We start from the raw sequence: 20,157 nt of genomic DNA, 5'->3' as shown, positions 1-20,157 counted from the left end.
GCTCTGAGCCGAAGAGAAAACATTTATCGTATCCTACAGTTTTTATCCAATGAGGAGAGAGAACGGCATGCAGGGCTGTGTGTGCAGCCAAGGAACGCCGTGAATGTGGTGACGTAGCGACGAAGACTGTTATGGTGCGTTGAAGGAAACTCGTATTTTTCCGACCGTGAAGTGGTACCAGTTCGATCTGGTACGAGTTCACCGGTCGGAAGTTACGAGTGGCCGTTATAGTGACTTTCACCGGTAAAACAGGTCGGAAAAACACGAGTGGGTTGCCTGGAACGCTACAAAGTCGTAAGTTGTGACTTGAAGCTGTAATTTACGATTTCAAAAGCCTGCCTGGAACGCAGCATTAGCGAAAACGACCGGATCACTCACTTCTGCTTTAAGAACTTTCAATTTTGGTTGAGTTTGGCGGCGCCAGTGGCCCAAAGCGGTAGTGTTTTGCCTGAAGGAAGACTCAATTTCCTATGAGCAGCAGCGCGTAGCGCCGTAAACATCCTGATCTCCCGGTGCATGGAAATGAACAGAAGACGTCCAAACTAAGTTTCTGTTACCAGCCGATCAATTCACAGTAAACACACATACACAATCCGACGGAAAGGTGCCGCATTGCCTGCTGCCTCCTCGTCGTGACTCGCGAAAGTGAAAGTGAAACTTAAGTGAGAGCCGGGTTCCTACCATGCTCCTCAAAGCTGCTTAGTGCCAGTGAAGGCGATACAGACCGCCACAAGCCATGACAGAGGTGTCATTAAACCTGTTGTAAGTTGATGTACCATCACAAAAGTTATGAAAATATTATATGAAGGTTGAAAAGTTCCTTAGTGTTGGTTTAAACTATGTAACATGAGTTGTGTTGTTGTTTCAGGATCCAGCAGCAGAGACCAGACTCTCCTGAACCCAGCTGTCTGTCTTTAAAGAGCGACGACTCAAACAAGCGACTCATTGACTTTAAAGGAGGACGTGGATCAGCTGATCAGATGTAAGCTGTAATTGACAGTCAAACTCACGTTATTGTAGAAAAGAACCAGTTTGTACGATGTGTTGTTGGACCAGGTCTGAAACCAAAGTTTCTCTGTCTGTTGTGAACATCCTCAGGGGACATATAAAGTCCATCTTGTATTATCTCTCTGTACCAGTGGCGGCTGGTGCTAAAATAAATTGGGGGGGGCGTCAGATAAATAAGATAAATAAAGAGCATTGCTAACTGAACATCCAGCCAGAGGGGTGTACTGCGAAGCCAGTTTAGTGTGTTAGCGAGGTATGTTGAGTCTAAAGCCGGGCTCTCCTGTACTACAAAGGTGGCTCTCTTTTAACCCGGCTAGATCACCATGGTAACTTGTGCTTAGCTCATAACCTGTGGTCCCGACCAAGTTCAGAGTTTAATCATAAAATCGGCTATAAAGGTGCCGCTGTTTCACTATTTAACCCATTTACAGCTGCGTCACCTTTACTTTGAAAGTCCAGTGGAGCTGGATCAGAATGGAGCGTTTGTACGGAGGGAGAGATCACACTGAACTCACTAAACTGGCTTCGCAGTACATCCCTCAGCTGTGTTTGGCATGACACAGACGGGAGAAGCGTCGTGTAACTCCCTCCTCGGCCACTTGCCTGCTGCAGGATTTTTAAGTCAGGTTGCTCCGGTCCAAGCTCCTTTATCCTTTTTTTTTTTTACTCCAGCGAACGCCTCATGGAAGGATTATTTCGTAAAGAAACAACTGATTTTTCTTTTGCTGCGGCCGCCGCCATTGTCTCCTGTCTTGTTGTTGTTGTCTGTCTGCTCCGTGTGCACGCGGGTGCGTCTGTAGCTGTTTGAGTGACAGGCACGTCTCCGCTGCCAGGGGAGTGACTTTGATTGACAGGTAGCCTATCATGAATCAATCCGATTGGATGAAAAAATGACCCAAACGCGCTGATTGGCCACGGGCACAGAGAGCTGCGCCCGGAGGAGAATCTTGAAGTAGAGACCAGCATGAAGTCACATGGAAGCCAAAAGTTTAAGAGCCCACATACACACTCATTAGGCCGGCGCCCCTCGCTATTGAAATGTATGAAACAACCCAGAATAAACCCAATATGGAATGGAAAGGCTTACAAATTTCAAAGTAAAACCCATTGTATGAGTGAACACTGAACAGATATGGTAATTACTTTTTATTATGTTATTTATGTTTACTGTGTCTACACCATAGTGCGAAATACGGGGGGGTTTGGGGGGGTCGGACCCCCCCGATTAACCCCTTGAGACCCCCTGAAAGACTCAAAAGCAAAATCTGAGGGGGGTCTCAATCTTGTCAAAAAATAAATAATATAATATAATATAATAATTTTATTGTGGTCAATTAAATGTGTTTAAGATCACCATGTCCAGTATTCATAATTCAAAACATTTATTCGTTTAACATTAAGCTGAACCGTGTCACCTGCGCATTATGCAAATTAGCCATGTGCGCCAGCCCAGCGCAAGAGTCGAGCCCACTCGCTATCAGAACAGAGGATCCCGTTCCTCTCCACCCTCTGCCGAAGAAAGTGAAGTTGAGGCCGAGTGCTCTGAAGACGTAGCCGCAGCCCCTGCTGCTAGCACTGGTGATTGGCCGCTTTTTTTTTTCTTTTTTTTTTTTACACCTAAGCAGGTGGGGTAATGGAAATACCGCAACCCTTGGCTTGACATTAAAGGGACAACGAGGAGTTTCGGAAAAGCGAAGCGTTTTCACGCTACATTTATGAGCCTCCGCGCGCACCGTACATTTCTTTGACCGGGCGCAAGACGGACTCATGTTTTCATTCATCAATAATTGAAGTCAGAGGTTCAAAGAGGTTCACATACCACCGTAGTTCCGACCATAAACGGCGATTTGGCGGCGTTATTCTCATGACTCGCCACGAAGGAAACGCTGGTCGGCTCGACCAGCATTTCCGCCACCACTAATAATAACAAAATAACGATAGAGACAGAACTATGTATTTATCGAAAATGGGCCCATTAACAAGTGTGGGTAGCGGAGATTCATCCACATTAACGTGAGACTTTTTTATAACCGAATAGAAACTCCTCGTTGTCCCTTTAAGGCAGGAAAATAACTTGAGGTAAGAGGCTAGCCTGCTTCAGCATATGGCCTGAACCCCCAGTGGTGTTGTTTGGCCAGGCGCCTGTTGTGAGCTATTTGTCTGTGCTTTTTCAATTTTCATGATGGCCCGTTATACGAATGTGATTTGTGGATGTGTTCAATGCTGTGTTTAAACGTATTTGCCAGATGGATGGTTAGATAAGGTTACATGATCGGTCATAGTTGCAGGCTGAGGATCTCGTGCACATAATTGCACGCCAGTCTCTGATCTCCAGATTTATACAGTTGTTATTTGAGTGCACGAGTTTGGTGTCTTTCATTCATTTTAATTATTGTATTTTATTTATTGTCTATTCGTTTCTGCATTGCCCTGATCGCGCCAGTCTCCTATACCTGGCATTTATTCATTGTTCAAGTGCGCCAGTGTGGTGCCAATTATTGTCTTTTATTTATTGAATTGTCGTCTATTTTTTTTTTTATTTTTATTTAACCTTTATTTAACCAGGAATAATCCCATTGAGATTCAGAATCTCTTTTGCAAGGGGGTCCTGGCCAAGAAAGCAGCACAGTACATCCACATTTAAACATCAACAAAACAAACATAAAAACAGCTAAAACAATAACAGCAAATCGCATCAATACATTATAATCACCAGCTGCGTTCGGTGAGAGAACATGTGCATTCAGTAGTTAAATAGTCCTTGATCCTAGCTTTAAAATCTTCCATACTTGGGAGATAATCCAATTTAAGATGACTCTGTAATTTATACCAGGACGAGGGTGCAAATGCTTTGAAGGCACTTTCCCCAAAGACAGTCCGTGTACGAGGAATAGTATACATTATCAATCTATCGTGCCTGAGACGACAGCTTCTGGTGTTGACTTTAGGAACCAAGAGAGAACACAAATAAGGAGGCAAGTCACACAGGACGGCCTTATAAAGGAAACAATACCAGTGTTCCCATCTACGATTGTACAAAGAAGACCAACCAACACTCTCATAAAGACTACAGTGATGAGTACGAAAACCTAAATCTGTTACAAATCTTAATGCTGCATGATACACCGAATCCAGCATTTTCAGAGAGGAGAGATTTGCATGCATGTATAAGATATCACCATAGTCAAGTATTGATACAAAAGTTGCCTGAATCAGTCTTTTTCTCGCATTAAAGGAGAAACAACTTTTGTTTCTATAATAGAAACCAAGTTTAACCCTGAGTTTCTTTGTAAGACACTCAATATGATATTTAAAAGACAGATTTTCATCCAAGTAAAATCCCAAGTACTTGTAGACTGAAACTCGTTCAATCACTTTTTCATTTTGTATAACAATCTGACAAGCATCATCTGTCTTCCCTGATTTTGAAAAGCACATCAATTTAGTTTTGTCAGAATTGAGCACAAGTCTTAATTGATTAAGATTACTCTGAACGACATTAAAAGCAGATTGTAGCTTTTGTATGGCACTTGTTAATGATGAAGCAGAACAGTACAAAATAGTGTCATCTGCATAAAAGTGAAATTTGGCATCATTTACATTTTGACACAAGACATTTATATAAATAGTAAATAGAATGGGACCCAATATGGACCCCTGGGGGACACCATTTTGAGTCAACAAAGGTTTGGAGGATACACCATCAACCTGAACACTTTGTGTTCTGCCGCTCAAGTAGTTTCCAAACCACATGACAGCTTTTGAAGACATTCCAATATCTCGCAGTCTCTGGCACAGGACCAAGTGGTCAACTGTGTCAAATTTTATCAATTACTTTCTGCATTGTAATGCACAACTTTGCCTCTCCTTTTTAGGCTATAGGCTAATTTTCTTGGCTTATTGTAATGTTATAGTCCTACTTTATAAAAAGAAAAAAAAAAACGGTATTGCGCAACAATCGCGAGTTAGGGACCCCCCCGAATATTGATGGGTATTTCGCACACTGGTCTACACTTATTTCCTGAAATTTTGATGGGGGCGGCGCCCTAGCGCCTGTCGGAGGAAAAATAAGATCCAAAACAGGGCCAGCTGCGATCAAGGATCCTTTTATTCCAACATGTAATTAGTACAAAATAATGGTATCGAATATGCTCAAAGATTATAAAAGTTGTTCATCAAAGTTATAAGAAAAATCCCATCAGAGTATCAGAATAGCTCCACAAGGCGATCAGAGTAGACTGAGCTTTGGTGCAGTAGAGTTTACGCCACTTAGAAAAAATGGACATAAACCCGAGCCTGTTCCGGACCAGACTAAGTTGCTATCTCTTTGTCTTCGCTTTTTATTTACGATTCCTCCCTTCTATTCAAATGACGGTTGACGAAAATGGTTCGACTGCGATCTACCCCGCTGATTTGTTCAACTAAAATTATACGACATCGCACGATGCTAATCCCCGCCTTCATGGACGTGTCTTACTATGGCACGTGTTGGGGTTCATCCCAAGTTCAGCTTCATTGGCGCTACACAGTTTTTTCTGACGCCCGTTATCTACTTCACCCGGCCTTGACTCCCCCTGCAGGTGGCTACACACAAATCTACTACATTATATCATTGAGCACACTCTCTGTCTAGCTCACTCGCCCCTCCCTTCTCCTTTTCTTTCTACTGTCACAAAGCTCAGTGTCCTTTTCCTTTTTTCAGTGCTTTACCTTTTTCCTTTACCCAACACGCCCCCTATTGACCGGCCGCCACTGCTCTGTACTGATGTTGACTTGACACTGATTCCTCCACAGAGTGGACCAGGAGAGCTCAGAGGTTCCCAGTGGTCAGTCTGCCCAGCAGCATCGAACACACCTGGACTCCATATTTATGGTGAGGACATGTCCAACAGCTGCTGTTACATCTGTTGTGTTCACAATAATCTCCATGCTGCACTTTGACACCAGTGGATTATCAGTCTGTCCAACATGGATCTGATGTTTGGCTCCATGATTTTAGTTTGATGCTGTCACTCATAGAGTTTCTGTTCCAGCTGCTGGAGGAGAACATGGTCACTTTTGTCAAGAAGGAGCTGAAGAAGATCCACAAGGATCTGAGTCCAGATCACCCAGAATCCTCAAAGAGTCAGAGTGAGGTTGTGGAGGTGTTGGATGGTGAGGATGAAGAGCAGAGGAGGAGGAGCAACAGAGAGGCGTTAGTGAAGATCACAGTGAACTTCCTGAGGAGGATGAAGCAGGAGGAGCTGGCTGAGCGTCTGCAGAGGAGTAAGAGGATTTCTCTAAAGATTCAACATGATGGACAAATGAGACATTCACTGACATCAACACATGGAGGGAAATGTGTTCATATAGTCGTAATTTAGAGGAATTAAAATGTTATATTTTCTTATTGATCTCATTTCTTGTGTTTTCATTCAGAATATTTTGCTCCAGTTTGTGGACGTAAACTCAAATCTGTCCTGAAGAAGAAGTTCCAGTGTGTGTTTGAGGGGATCTCTAAAGCAGGAAACCCAACCCTTCTGAACAAGATCTACACAGAGCTCTACATCACAGAGGGAGGGGCTGGAGGGGTCAATGATGAACATGAGGTCAGACAGATTGAAACAGCGTCCAGGAAACCAGACAGACCAGAAACAACCATCAGACAAGAAGACATCTTTAAAGCCCCACCTGGAAGAGACCGACCAATCAGAACAGTGATGACAAAGGGAGTGGCTGGCATTGGGAAAACAGTCTTAACACATAAGTTCACTCTGGACTGGGCTGAAGACAAAGACAACCAGAACATACACTTCACATTTCCCTTCACCTTCAGAGAGCTGAATGTGCTGAAAGAGAAAAAGTTCAGCTTGGTGGAACTTGTTCATCACTTCTTCTCTGAAACCAAAGAAGCAGGAATCTGCAGGTTTGATCAGTTCCAGGTCGTCTTCATCTTTGATGGTCTGGATGAGTGTCGACTTCCTCTGGACTTCCACAACACTGAGATCCTGACTGATGTGACAGAGTCCACCTCAGTCAACGTGCTGCTGACCAACCTCATCAGGGGGAACCTGCTTCCCTCTGCTCGCCTCTGGATAACCACACGACCTGCAGCAGCCAATCAGATCCCTCCTTACTGTGTTGACATGGTGACAGAGGTCAGAGGGTTCACTGACCCACAGAAGGAGCACTACTTCAGGAAGAGGTTCAGAGATGAGCAGCAGGCCAGAAAGATCATCTCCCACATCAAGACCTCACGAAGCCTCCACATCATGTGTCACATCCCAGTCTTCTGCTGGATCACTGCTACAGTTCTGGAGGAGCTGTTGAAGACCAGAGAGGGAGGAGAGCTGCCCAAGACCCTGACTGAGATGTACATCCACTTCCTGGTGGTTCAGTCCAAACTGAAGAAGGTCAAGTATGATGGAGGAGCTGAGACAGATCCACACTGGAGTCCTGACAGCAGGAAGATGATTGAGTCTCTGGGAAAACTGGCTTTTGAGCAGCTGCAGAAAGGAAACCTGATCTTCTATGAATCAGACCTGACAGAGTGTGGCATCGATATCACAGCAGCCTCAGTGTACTCAGGAGTGTTCACACAGATCTTTAAAGAGGAGAGAGGCCTGTACCAGGACAAGGTGTTCTGCTTCGTCCATCTGAGTGTTCAGGAGTTTCTGGCTGCTCTTCATGTCCATCTGACCTTCATCAACTCTGGACTCAACCTGATGTCACAACAACAAACAACCTCCAAGAAGACTGAAACAACAGGAGTCAAATCTGCAGAGACAAACTTCTACCAGAGCGCTGTGGACGAGGCCTTACAGAGTCCAAATGGACACCTGGACTTGTTCCTCCGCTTCCTCCTGGGTCTTTCACTGAAGACCAATCAGAATCTCCTACGAGGTCTGATGACAAAGACAGGAAGTGACTCACGGTCCAATCAGGAAACAGTCCAGTACATCAAGAAGAAGATTGAAGAGACTCCCTCTGCAGAGAGAAGCATCAACCTGTTCCACTGTCTGAATGAACTGAATGATCGCTCGCTAGTGGAGAAGATCCAACAGTCCCTGAGATCAGGACGTCTCTCCACAGATGAACTGTCTCCTGCTCAGTGGTCGGCTCTCGTCTTCATCTTACTGTCATCAGAAGAAGATCTGGATGAGTTTGACCTGAAGAAATACTCTGCTTCAGAGGAGGCTCTTCTGAGGCTGCTGCCAGTGGTCAAAGCCTCTAACAAAGCTCTGTAAGTGTAGAGATAGTTGGATTTATATATCATTACATAAAAACCCTTTTGTTCTGGCAACAGGTCAGATATTAAATTCCTTTCTTTCCTCATGATCATCTCTCCAGACTGAGCAACTGTAACCTCTCAGAGAGAAGCTGTGAAGCTCTGTCCTCCGTCCTCAGCTCCCAGTCCTCTAGTCTGAGACACCTGGACCTGAATACCAACAACCTGCACGACTCAGGAGTGAAGCTGCTGTCTGCTGGACTGGAGAGTCCACACTGTAGACTGGAGACTCTCAGGTGAGGATCCATCCAGGTGTTTTCTGATGATACTTGAACACAGCAGCAGGTGTTGACAGAGGGTTCCTGTGTGTTGTTGTGTGTGTTCAGTCTGTCAGGATGTCTGGTCACAGAGGAAGGCTGTGCTTCTCTGGCCTCAGCTCTGAGCTCCAACCCCTCCCATCTGAGAGAGCTGGACCTGAGCTACAATCATCCAGGAGCCTCAGGAGTGAAGCTGCTGTCTGCTGGACTGGAGGATCCAGGCTGGAGACTGGACTCTCTCAGGTATGGAGAGGCTGCTGCAGCCACACACACTGTCTGATAGAGGAGGAGGAGCAGGAACATTTTCTATGGCCCCGTTCACACCTGGTATTAACATCTGTCTCAGGTGATCCATGCATTGATGACATCAGATAGATAGATAGATAGATAGATAGATAGATAGATAGATAGATAGATAGATAGATAGATAGATAGATAGATAGATAGATAGATAGATAGATAGATAGATATGTGACAGTTGAGGGTCCTGTCACTATGCCTCCAATTTTTCATGCGCCCTGAGCTTGCGCAGATGTCACACGTCACCAAGACCTCACAGGCAGGTTTCCACAGTTCCAGGCACATTTACAAAACTGCGCAAAATTTTGCATTGAAGTCAATGGGACGGGCGAAAAAAAAAGAGCGAAAAAAACAATCATTGGAGTTTAACAAACATCTACTGCTCAGGCATACTTTCACCTAGAGACTTCATTTGAACTTTAAACAGTAGACACAAGTCTTGTGTATTGGCGTATTACTCATAGTTTTTGATCAATCCCTGATCAATGACCATGATCATTTTTGGAGAAATTATGAGATTATAATGGTTGTGTATTGCACGGAATGTTCGTGTCAGAGCGCGTGACATCATCAGTTAGAGTGGGAGAAAGCCCAGAAGCTCTTTCCACACTCGGCCCAGCCACAATTTACACTCTACACACATAATTTTTTCAGAAAATTGTAGACAAACTTGTTCTGTCTCTCACCATGTGCTTAAAATATCAGAGAGACTTACAGAATTTACAGAATCAGCCTCTGAGTGCGGCCACGTCTGTCTCTGCTCCTCATTGACTCCAATACAAAGATTTTCTGAGAGAAGCAGAATGGTTTTAAAACTGCCAGTGTCTCCAAAATATTTACTGTAGAAACACCAAATCGTACCAAATTTTTCAGGAAGTCCTTAGAGCACCGTTGATCTGTGTTTTGTTCTGATAGGAGTTACCGTTTTGTCACAGTAAGCCTAAATGCGAGACCGCAGAAAATCGCTCTTTTTCTCGACGTTTCCGTCTGCCTCAGCCTGGGGGGCCCCTATCACCGTGGTAACCACCTCAAGTTGCCGTGGTAACCTCTGTGATTCTCAGGCCAGAGCTCGTTAACTTCATAAACAATCCACCTGGTGCTCGTTTAAATGTTTGTAAACACATACACATAGCTAAATCAGACTGATACAGGATGTTTTTTTTTTTTTACTTTTATACCATTGCTTCAGGCACCTTCATCAGGTTTAGTTCAAGTCACTGTCAAACACAACCACACACACCAACACCCACTGGTAACTTCATGTGATTACAGTTACAGACACACACACATCAAAACACACAGGTAACGTACACAAATGCGCGCATTCCTCTCCCACACACACACAAACACACACAGGTAACTTCATGTGATAACAGTTACAGACACACACACATCAAAACACACAGGTAACGTACACACACACACACACACACACACACACACACACACACACACACAGTTAACCTAATGTGATTACAGCTCCTCCATATCAGTACTTATAGAAAGATGATCATGTGTCTGATCAGCTCTGTCTTGACCTTAAAGGTACGATATGTAAGAATGTGGCCAAAATTGTTGCTGCAGTCAAATTCAAAACACAGCAGCGCGTTGCCCCCCTCCCCTACCCACCAGACTCCAGGTTGCCAGACAGAGACAGCGACGCGCTAACCTCCGCTCTGCTCACTCACTCAGTCTCAAAGCAGAGTAAAAAGCTAAATATTCATCAACAACCTCACTGTTTTATTGCTCTGGCTCACAGTAACTACGAGCGGAGTTCACGTCACTCAGGTGATCTGCAAGTTATTGTTACATTCACCGCTCCGACGCTGTGTCTGCAGCGCTGACACACACACACACGCACGCACGCACGCACAGACACACACACAATAACCCCGCATCTACCGGAGCCGTAGTGCGTGTTAATCACGCCGTAGATGAGCCAACATATGAGACGTCTTACCGCAGAATAAACGACGCGAGCCGCTCCGGTTCTCCTCCACTTTCTGACGTCGGATCATAAAACATGAGGACCGGAGACAGGCGACCTGACCGGGACAGACTCCTCTCATGAACCGCTCCACACGTTCACAATCACTTCATTTACCATCGGCTCCATTTCGCCACATTTCCTCCCTCTTTTCTAACTTTCACTTTGTAATTCTTCCCTTTAGCTTTAGCGTTAGCAGCAGCTCAAACTAACTAGGCTACATGCTCACAACAGCAAGCTGTGTAGCCTATTAAACGACAGAGCGACAAGCCGCTTCTACCGTGTGATATCAAGCAAATATGACCAATAACCGATAATAGAACACAATCTTTTTTTTCATGATCTCGTTTTATCTCTCAGCCGTATTTGTACAGTAGCTCAGTGGAAGCTAACTGGCAACCCGGAGGCTGAAATGCCACAGACGCTGTGACAGGGAGAGAGCGCTGGGTGGCGACACAAGCCAACCATAGAAATTCAAAACATAAACATGATTTGCGGTCCGCAAAAATTTTTTTTTAATGCGAATATCTTGGCTGTAGGATTGTTGTTGGTGAGTTCAGTATGTTATATGAACATTATTCCTGAGTCTCTGTTACATATTAGGACGATTTTACATAGCCAGGCTAGCGCCGCCTACTGGTTCCGGCAAATTTCATTTGCCTCAAACATGTAGTCAGGACACTAGCAATGCGTTTCGGTTTGCTCCGTCCGCCAGAGCGGACGGACCAATCAGCGAACAGACGGGTAAGTGAAGGCGATGACGTTGAACTCAAGCGCTCAAGATTAACCTATGAGCTTAACCGGTGTATAGCACACGTGACCACCAAGCAGCAGCGATTAGTTGAAGCAAATGTAAGCAACCGCCTCCCGGAAGCAAACGAATCCCTATGGCTCGTGTTCAGACGCTATATGAAATGTAATGAAGTAAGCGGCTGATGCATCAGGCTAGATTTTACAGCCAGTTGCTTTAGATTTCTTACATACTGTACCTTTAAGGTTGTGGGTTTGATTCCCATGTTGACAGAGATGGTAAAACCGGCAGTAGCCCCGTGGCCCTTTCAAAATTTCCCCAGAGGAAATTTTCTAGTTGTCAATACGACAACTTCACTCAATTGAGCCAATCAGATCGTTTGTTAACCCTGCTGCGTCCGAGAGGGAAAGAGAAAGTAGACGGAGTGATGACAGCATGTCTTGGTCCCAAAAAAAAAGAAAAGTTGATGCTGAAGTCAAAGGCGAGCCACTGGGCGGATGTGTGTGTGTGTGCGTGGGGGCCGTTCAGATGGGTCTCTTGCGTGCACAAACCCATTACTTCACAACCGAAAGTGATGCTGTAGCGGTGTGTATTCGGTGCGACGTGCTTGTTTCCTGCTTCTCCTGTCGGTGTTGTGTCAGACCCCCCTGGTTCTCCCTCGGTCTATAAACTTTTTCACGCGGAGCTCTGCCCCATTTGGAAGGAGAAGGAAGCCCGTATGCGGAAAGACGGCGTCTCCGAGAAGAATGTGTCTTATAGAAGAGAAACACCTATTTCAGGACTACTGACTTGTATCACCAGAACAGAACAGGGTAACACTTTACAATAAGGTACACAAAAGTAGAGTAGTTAATGAAGAACTATTGAAGAACTAATGAGGAACTAATGAGTAGTTAGTGAGGAATTGAGGTACACAAAATTACAGTACTGAGGAACTACTGATTAATTAACTATTAGTTAATTCCCTTATAAAAAAGTAGTATATTTGAAGTTCATTTTATTAAATATGCTTGAGTATAAGTATAGCAAGTATACTATGTGTAGGAGCCACATACGTTTATTTGTCTGTCTTTTGGGGTTTTCGTCAGGTCTCCACGGGTGGCAGTATAGAGTTTCCTTTATCAGCACGGGGCAGGAAGTCAGGTGACGCATGGGGTGGAGGATCATGCGGTTTTTACCGCTCGCCACGCTCACTCCTTTGTTTTCCAGCCACAGCACTTTATTAGTTTCTTTTTGCATTAATTCAGTAATATTTTGTTGTAACCTTTTTGTTTATTAAACGGGAGCCTCACCCAACCTGGACCAGCGCATCGGACAGTGTTTATTGAGCGCGTCAAAAACAGTCTCCCACTCCCATGCAGAGTGACTACAAGAGGGCAGGATAGTCGCTATACTATGGACCATGTACTTGTAGCATTATAGAAAGTATACTAATTTAATACTTCTGACTAAATTGGAACATTTTATAAAAGTATACTTTATAGGTCATTTTAAGTTTACAAAAGTACACTTTTAAGAATACAACAAGTACATTCATCTATACTCCTAGTGTACTAAGTATATACACTTCTAGTCCACATTTTAGTTTATTGAAGTATACTTTATAAGGTCATTTTAAGTTTACAAAAGTACACTTTCAAGTATACTGCCTCAGTTTTATAAAATGAGTATACTTGTAGTAAACTTGAATAAACTACTTTTTGCTAAGGGTGGTCAGTTCTTCAGGAACCCCTGATCAAATTTCAGAGGAGTAGTTTCTGAGGAACTAATGATTAACTAACTATTAGTTAATGGTCAGTTCTTCAGGAACCCCTGATCAAATTTCCCATGCCAGATTACCTGCTGTAAACTCAAGACAATAGTCCTGATGGTGGTGCTACAGCAAGCGTCTAAATTTTAAAACTATGAAAATACAGCATACCAAGTCAACCATATGTGCTACAGCTTCACAACTTTCATCAAACTGTAACCTTAAAGGTACAGTATGTAAGAAATCAAAAGCAACTGGCCGTAAAATCCTCCTAATATGTCACAGAGACTCAGGAATAATGTTCATATAACATGATGAACTCACCAACAACAATAGTACAGCCAGAGTATTCGCATTAAAAATCTTTTTTTGCAGACTGCAAATGATGTTTATGTTTTGAATTTACGTGTTTACATGTTGCGCCACCTAGCCCTCTCTCCCAGTCAAGGCGGCGTCAGTGGCGTTTCAGCCTCAGTCTGCTTCCACTGAGCTGCCGCTACGGCTGGGAGAAAAAACGAGATCGCTGTGTTTTGAATTTGACTGCAGTAACAGTTTTTGGCCACATACTTACATATTGTACCTTTAACATTGAAGGAACTTTTGTACATTTAAAAAAAAATATTATTAGGCGCGTTTCCACTGCAGGAACTTCGGGGTAATTTTATGGGGCCAGCCCCGTTGGTGCGTGTCTCCACTGCAGGAACCTCCCCCACAGGGCCGTTTACAGGAACTTTTACAGGGCCGAACGGAGTCCCTGCCTGGGGGTCGGTACCTGGATCGGCCCTGAAGAAGTCCTGGTGGGGTTTGAGATTTTACTCTGTGCTGATTGGTCAGACTCAAAGCAGGATCATGGGACGCCAAGAGAAAGCCCCAAAATAAGATGCATTTTTATAACCCAACGTTACTAAAATCGGAAAAACTGAAGGGAAAAAAAGAGAGAATAACTCAGTAAAAGACGAGAGTAGCAGTAGGCCTGGTAAAAATTTTTTTTACGGGATTACATGATGATCAAGACAGCTTTTTTTTTTTTTTAACAATGACCACGCAATGACCGAAACTGTTGCACATCGCCATCAGAGCCCGGTGGGTCCTGTCTGCAGTGGAGACACGGCCACTGAGAGGGCCGATTGAGAGGACAGTTCCTGTAGAACAGGCATGTCCAAACTACGGCCCGCGGGCCAAATGCGGCCCGCCTTCAAATTCCAACCGGCACGCAGCCTCTGTCATAAAATCAATAATATGCGGCCCTCCAGCATGTACAATTTTTTTTTTTTCGGCCTCGATATATTGCTATGTGCATGCCTGTTTGTTTTCCTCGTCTCTGGCCTCCAAACAGGCTGAATGACAAGAGGCTTCACTCTGTGACTCGGTCTCAGCACCTGGGCGCGTTTGTTCCATAGCGGAATGAAATGAAGGTAGTGAAGCCTCTTGTCAGTCATCCAGGATCTTTGTCTCTGTGGGGGGAGGCGGGGCCGCTACCACACACACACAGTGCAGCACATAGATATATATAAGAACTAGATGACTCACCCACCGCTGTTTCCCAATGACAAAGCGTAGCCAGTACGGCGGCCATCTTGGGACGGGCAACTCTCTCCCTCAGAGCATTAAGCCTGTGGTGCATGTTCTGCTATAATGACCACAACTTGCTCAGTTTTTGTCCGATTTCAAAACGGTTTGATTTTTTATGAAAGTCTATGCAGTTATGATGCAGCATACTTAAAATCACGGATCATTTTAATCATGTACTTTTTTTTGTAAAAGTAACATTACAGTGACATTATGCAAATAGTTAAAGTAATAGCTACATACTGATTTATTTTTCACAGAGTTATGAATCGTTTTTTTAATGAAGATGACTGGATCACCTATCTACTGCACTGTAACTGCAGCCAGAGTCAGAGCAATTTGCCCGTTCAAATATGGCCGACTGTGAGCTGCGCCTGCGTGTAGTGCGATCTACCCCCTTGGTGCAGCATGTGAGGAGCAACGCAAGGTAACGTCAGTGTTGTGGCGACTTTCTCGCTAAATTTGGCGACTTTCCAACCCCTCTTGATGACTTTCTTTTTGACAAAAGCGACTAGCGACAAATCTAGCGACTTTTCCGGTGTTGTACGTTTCTGGTTTGGAGACTCGGACGTGAAAGCACGTCATCACTGCTGTCTTCAACGAGCAGCGCTGCTGCCGTGAGGTCAGTCTCACAGTGTCTCGGAGTTGTCCCCGCTGCAGAGACCCACTGCACGCCGCTGACACCCCCACCCCACCCGTCTTAAGAGCAACATACACAGCCTCAGCTCAGTCACTTACTCAACTCATCTACTGTGATGACACACGGTCAATATCTATTGCAATCAGTGCAATTTTGTTGAGAATATTGTTCATCAGCAATAATTTTGGGACAATATATCATCCAGCAAAATGTTTTATCGTCACAGGCCTACAACCCTTTCCAGCCCATTTCTAAAATATAATATAATATAATATAAACTATAATGTTTCAAATGAACATAGAGATGTTTAAGCTCCCTGAAAAAAAATTTTTTCCAGACAAGGAAAAATGATGAGTGATTTTGGTAAAAACTTGTTATTTTATCTATGTGAAGAAATGAAAAGAATGCCATTTGCAATAAAAAAAAAAAGTAGGCTATTAAATAGTTAATTTGCATTTAATGTTAATGGTTCAAAGGATGTCAGGCTGAATGGTCGGCCGACTCGGCCCCCACACATTTTCACCTCATCAAATCTGGCCATCTTTGCAAAAAGTTTGGACACCCCTGCTGTAGAAGTTCCTACCCCCTCCTTTTACCAGGAACTCCTGCAGTGGAAACGAGGCTATATATATATATATATATATATATATATATATATATATATATATATATATATATATATATATATATATATATATATATATATATATATAAATAATCCATCACTCAAAAACTGTAAAACGTCTTAAAGGGGACCTATTATGCTTTTCCAGCTTTTCAGACTTATAATGAACATTATGGTATCAACTATCCTGTCTTCCTATTCCCCTGTTTGTTGCACAGTGACAGAATTGCCAAAATTTGCCAAAAATAGCCCAGACCTGACCCATTGCTTCACAGCAGCTATAATCTTCTTCTTCTCCTTGGTGCATTGTGGAATATCTGGGCTGGTCAGCTCCACCTGTTGTCTTCATCTTATTTGCGGTGACGTGTGTTTGTGCAGCTTGACGCCGGGATTCCACTGGATATGGAACGGCTCCGCTCCAAAACAGCTCCATACTCCGCTGTCCGTCAACACCCACCGGATCCATCCGTGATCCGCACTGTTGCGGCTCCGCCAGACAGCGGGAACACGAGATCCCACAAATTCATTCATAATCGCGCAATATAGCAGGTTGTAGTCTCCATAAAGTGAACCACAAAACCTAAAACAATTAATTTAATCCAGAGGAGTAGTAGAGACACAACTCAGTGCTAACCTGTTCATCTGCATATTTTGTGATTTTACAATCACTATTTCCTTGTTCATGGTGTAAATGATTTGAAATGAAAACCTCCGAGCTGCTGACTTCAGGCCGGTCGCTGCCCATTACAACATTTTCAAGGTGTAGTGCAGGAAATATGCTCCGCTGTAAACACGGTGTATTTTATTTTGAAAATTAACCGGGTGTTTTATTATGTATTTTGCACACAATTTCCTGTCCTGGATGACCTGCTCTGTGCTGATGCACCATGCTCTGGCGTCCGGCAAAAATAGAAGCTCTGCGTATGTGTTGCGGAGGGCTGCCGGATGCTGGAGCCGTTACGTAGTCGGTGGAATCTCAAATGGTGATTATAATTTAAACGTAACGTGTCGGAGCGGATCTGCAGCCGTTCTGCACTCACATTTATCAGTGAGAGTCAGAGAGTGAAAGTGTGTGTCTCACACTGAAGTGACATCACATGGAGAAAACACATGATGAAGTGTTTCCTACTCGTCTCCTCCTGCTCTGTATCATCACTAGATAAAGACTCCAGCTCCTTCTTCTCTGTGCTCAGTGTTCATCCATACATACCAGCCTCCATGCGAACACAGTGATAAAACAGTGTGTGTGTGAGAGCCATGTAATGTCCATGTGTGCATGCTGACAGAGAACGTGCTGCTCTGACCCCCCTCCTCCTTTCAGGGTGGAGCCTGCTGGAGTCCCATGGTTGACACCAGGTCTGAGGAAGTGTAAGTCTGTTTTTACTTTGATTCATGGAAACAAAGCAGCACATTCAACCATCTTCACACTGTCACATCACTGACCTCATGAGTCTTCATCAAACTGTCAATAACTGATCACATGATCAATAACTGCAGCTGTGTCTTGTTCTCTCCATCAGATTCCTGTCGACTCACAATCGACACAAACACAGTGAACACAAAGATCAAACTGTCTGACAATAACAGGAAGATGACATATGTGGAGAAGAAGCAGTCATATCCTGATCATCCAGACAGATTTGACCTTCAACCTCAGCTGCTGTGTTCAACTGGTCTGACTGGTCGCTGTTACTGGGAGGTCGAGTGCAGAGGAGACGTTTATATATCAGTGAGTTACAGAGGAATCAGCAGGAAAGGAAACAGTAGAGACTGTGTGTTTGGATGGAACGATCAGTCCTGGAGTCTGGTCTGCTCTGGTGGTGGTTACTGGGTCAGGCACAATAACAGAGAGACACGTATCTCCTCCTCCTCCTCTGTCTCTAACAGAGTAGCAGTGTATGTGGACTGTCCTGCTGGCTCTCTGTCCTTCTACAGAGTCTCCTCTGACTCACTGATCCACATCTACACCTTCAACACCACCTTCACTCAACCTCTGTATCCTGGGTTTTGGTTCTCCTGGTTGTCTGGTTCCTCAGTGAGTCTGTGTTGAGTGAATCAGAGTCTCCTCCTGTCACAGAAACCTTCTCACTGTTGAACAGACAGTTCAGTCTCTACATGTCTGTCTCTGTCTCTCACTCACGTTTTCACATTCATGGATTAAATCTGTTGATTTCTTCTCAGTGATTCTTCTAAACTTCTTCCTCTTCTTTTAAAGATGGAAGCGTTGATTAATACAGGATAAAAACCATGGTGACTTTTACTTTGGTAAGAGTCTGATGTTCCTGTCTTTTCACAATAAAAGCATCAGTCTCGGTGTTTGGTGTTTCTGAATGTGAGGACGACTGAGCTGATTCAGTTCAGACTAAGGTCAATCAGATCTAAGATCAATCAACGGTATATTCTTCAGAATATTCATTCTACTGATTTTATATTAAACTCTGTCACTCCACTGACACCATTAGTCTCCTCCTCCCTCCTTCTGCTTCCAAGGGCGCTAAGTTTGAGCTCGGTCTGCTAGCAGCCCGTCTTCCACACACACACCTCGCGGTAACAGCCTTCACACGAGAAACACAATGACACAAAAACACGGAACGAACCACAATAAAATAACCTTTCACAAGTTTCAACACATGATACTACATGTAAATAGTTTGTATGCATGTTTTACCAACTCTGCAGCAACGTGAGCATGTTGTTTTGCTGAGACGGGAGCAGCTGGAGGTCATTCCATAGCATCCCTATTGGATTCAGGTCTGGGCTCTGACTGGGCCACACCCAAATTTGGATTTTCTTTTTGTTGATGATGGATGGATGATGCCAAACTGTCCAGGCCCGAGCAAAGCCCCAAACCATGATGCTCCGTCCACTGTACTTCACCTTTGACATGATGTTTACATGCTGCTATGCAGCGCCATTTTTACACCATACGTACAAAAATTACTAAAAATAAAAAAGTATTAATTAAAGAAAATACAAAAAAGTCTACAGAACATTTCCCCATTAGAAAGCAAAGCAATTCAAGCAGAAAACTAGGAAATTCCAAATGGTTCACATACTTTCTATTGCAACTGTATATCTTTGTCAAAATAAGATGATCTGACATTCTCAACATTGGTAGGGACACAACTTTTTCTTTTCCCCCACAGTGACGTCATGTGCTATGAGTCAACCCCATCACACAGTGATTCCCAACCTTTTTTGGCTTGTGACCCCATTTTGACACCACAAATTTCTGGTGACCCCAGACACTTTTTTTTTCTATAATTAGTTCTTAATCATGTTTGTTATACTGTGTTGCAAATACAAAGTAGCCAGATTAGTGCACAGTGACATTTTATTTTCCCTGATCAGGAAATACATGTAGCTACAGTTAATTACTGTCATGCCCCAAGTTCTCCGCCACGTTGTGGCTCGGCTTTTAGTTTGGGTTTTGTCACTGTCTTGTCCTGTGTAGATTCTTGTGTTAATTTGTAGTTCTGGGTCCTGTTTCCTTTGTGTTTTGTCTCATTTTCCCTGTTATGTACTGGTTTCCTGTTTTACTTTGAAGTCTGTGTCTGATCCTTGTCTTCCTGTTAAGTTTCCCGCCCGTTTGATTACCTCATGTGTCTCACCTGTGTTTGATTGCACCACCTGTGTCTCGTTCCCTCATGTGTATCCTCTGTGTTTCCATTGTCTCTTGTCGCGCCATTGTCAACCCATGTCCACGTTGTTCCATGCTGTGTTTCTTTGTTCCGGTGCCTTGTCAAGGTAAAATAAAGCCTGTGTTCTGTAGTCTGCATTTGGGTCCTGAATTCCCCCCTTCCTGACAATTACAAGGCTTAAAGGAGCATTATCGCAAATACAGCAGTAATAGCATAAAATAAGCTGAAATATGCAAAAGATGGGTCGGGGGGAGCCATAACTAAATTTACAAAAAAAATCGCCAACAGTATAGTGTCCGTGGGGCAAATGCAGCATTTGTCTTTGTTATGATCCAAGCCGGCCCGGCGCTTGCTGCGTTCG

General features: G+C 43.9%; 1 protein-coding gene across 1 annotated transcript; it reads left to right on the top strand.

Annotated features, from left to right (window-relative positions):
- Window positions 1-736: 736 nt before the first annotated feature.
- On the top strand, window positions 737-18,383 carry LOC310995751 (protein NLRC3-like; the record flags this gene model as incomplete). The annotated part of the gene is given in 11 exon segments (XM_083984876.1): window positions 737-762; window positions 869-963; window positions 2,410-2,558; window positions 6,048-6,273; window positions 6,427-8,230; window positions 8,338-8,511; window positions 8,602-8,775; window positions 17,477-17,523; window positions 17,676-18,202; window positions 18,205-18,272; window positions 18,371-18,383. Coding segments are annotated over 11 exon segments (3,303 nt in total).
- Window positions 18,384-20,157: the final 1,774 nt, after the last annotated feature.

This window comes from Trachurus trachurus (assembly GCF_905171665.1).
Source record: "Trachurus trachurus genome assembly, chromosome: 13".
Lineage (NCBI taxonomy): Eukaryota > Metazoa > Chordata > Actinopteri > Carangiformes > Carangidae > Trachurus > Trachurus trachurus.
Note: the sequence above shows the minus strand (reverse complement) of the source record. Positions and strands in the feature narration are given on the sequence as shown.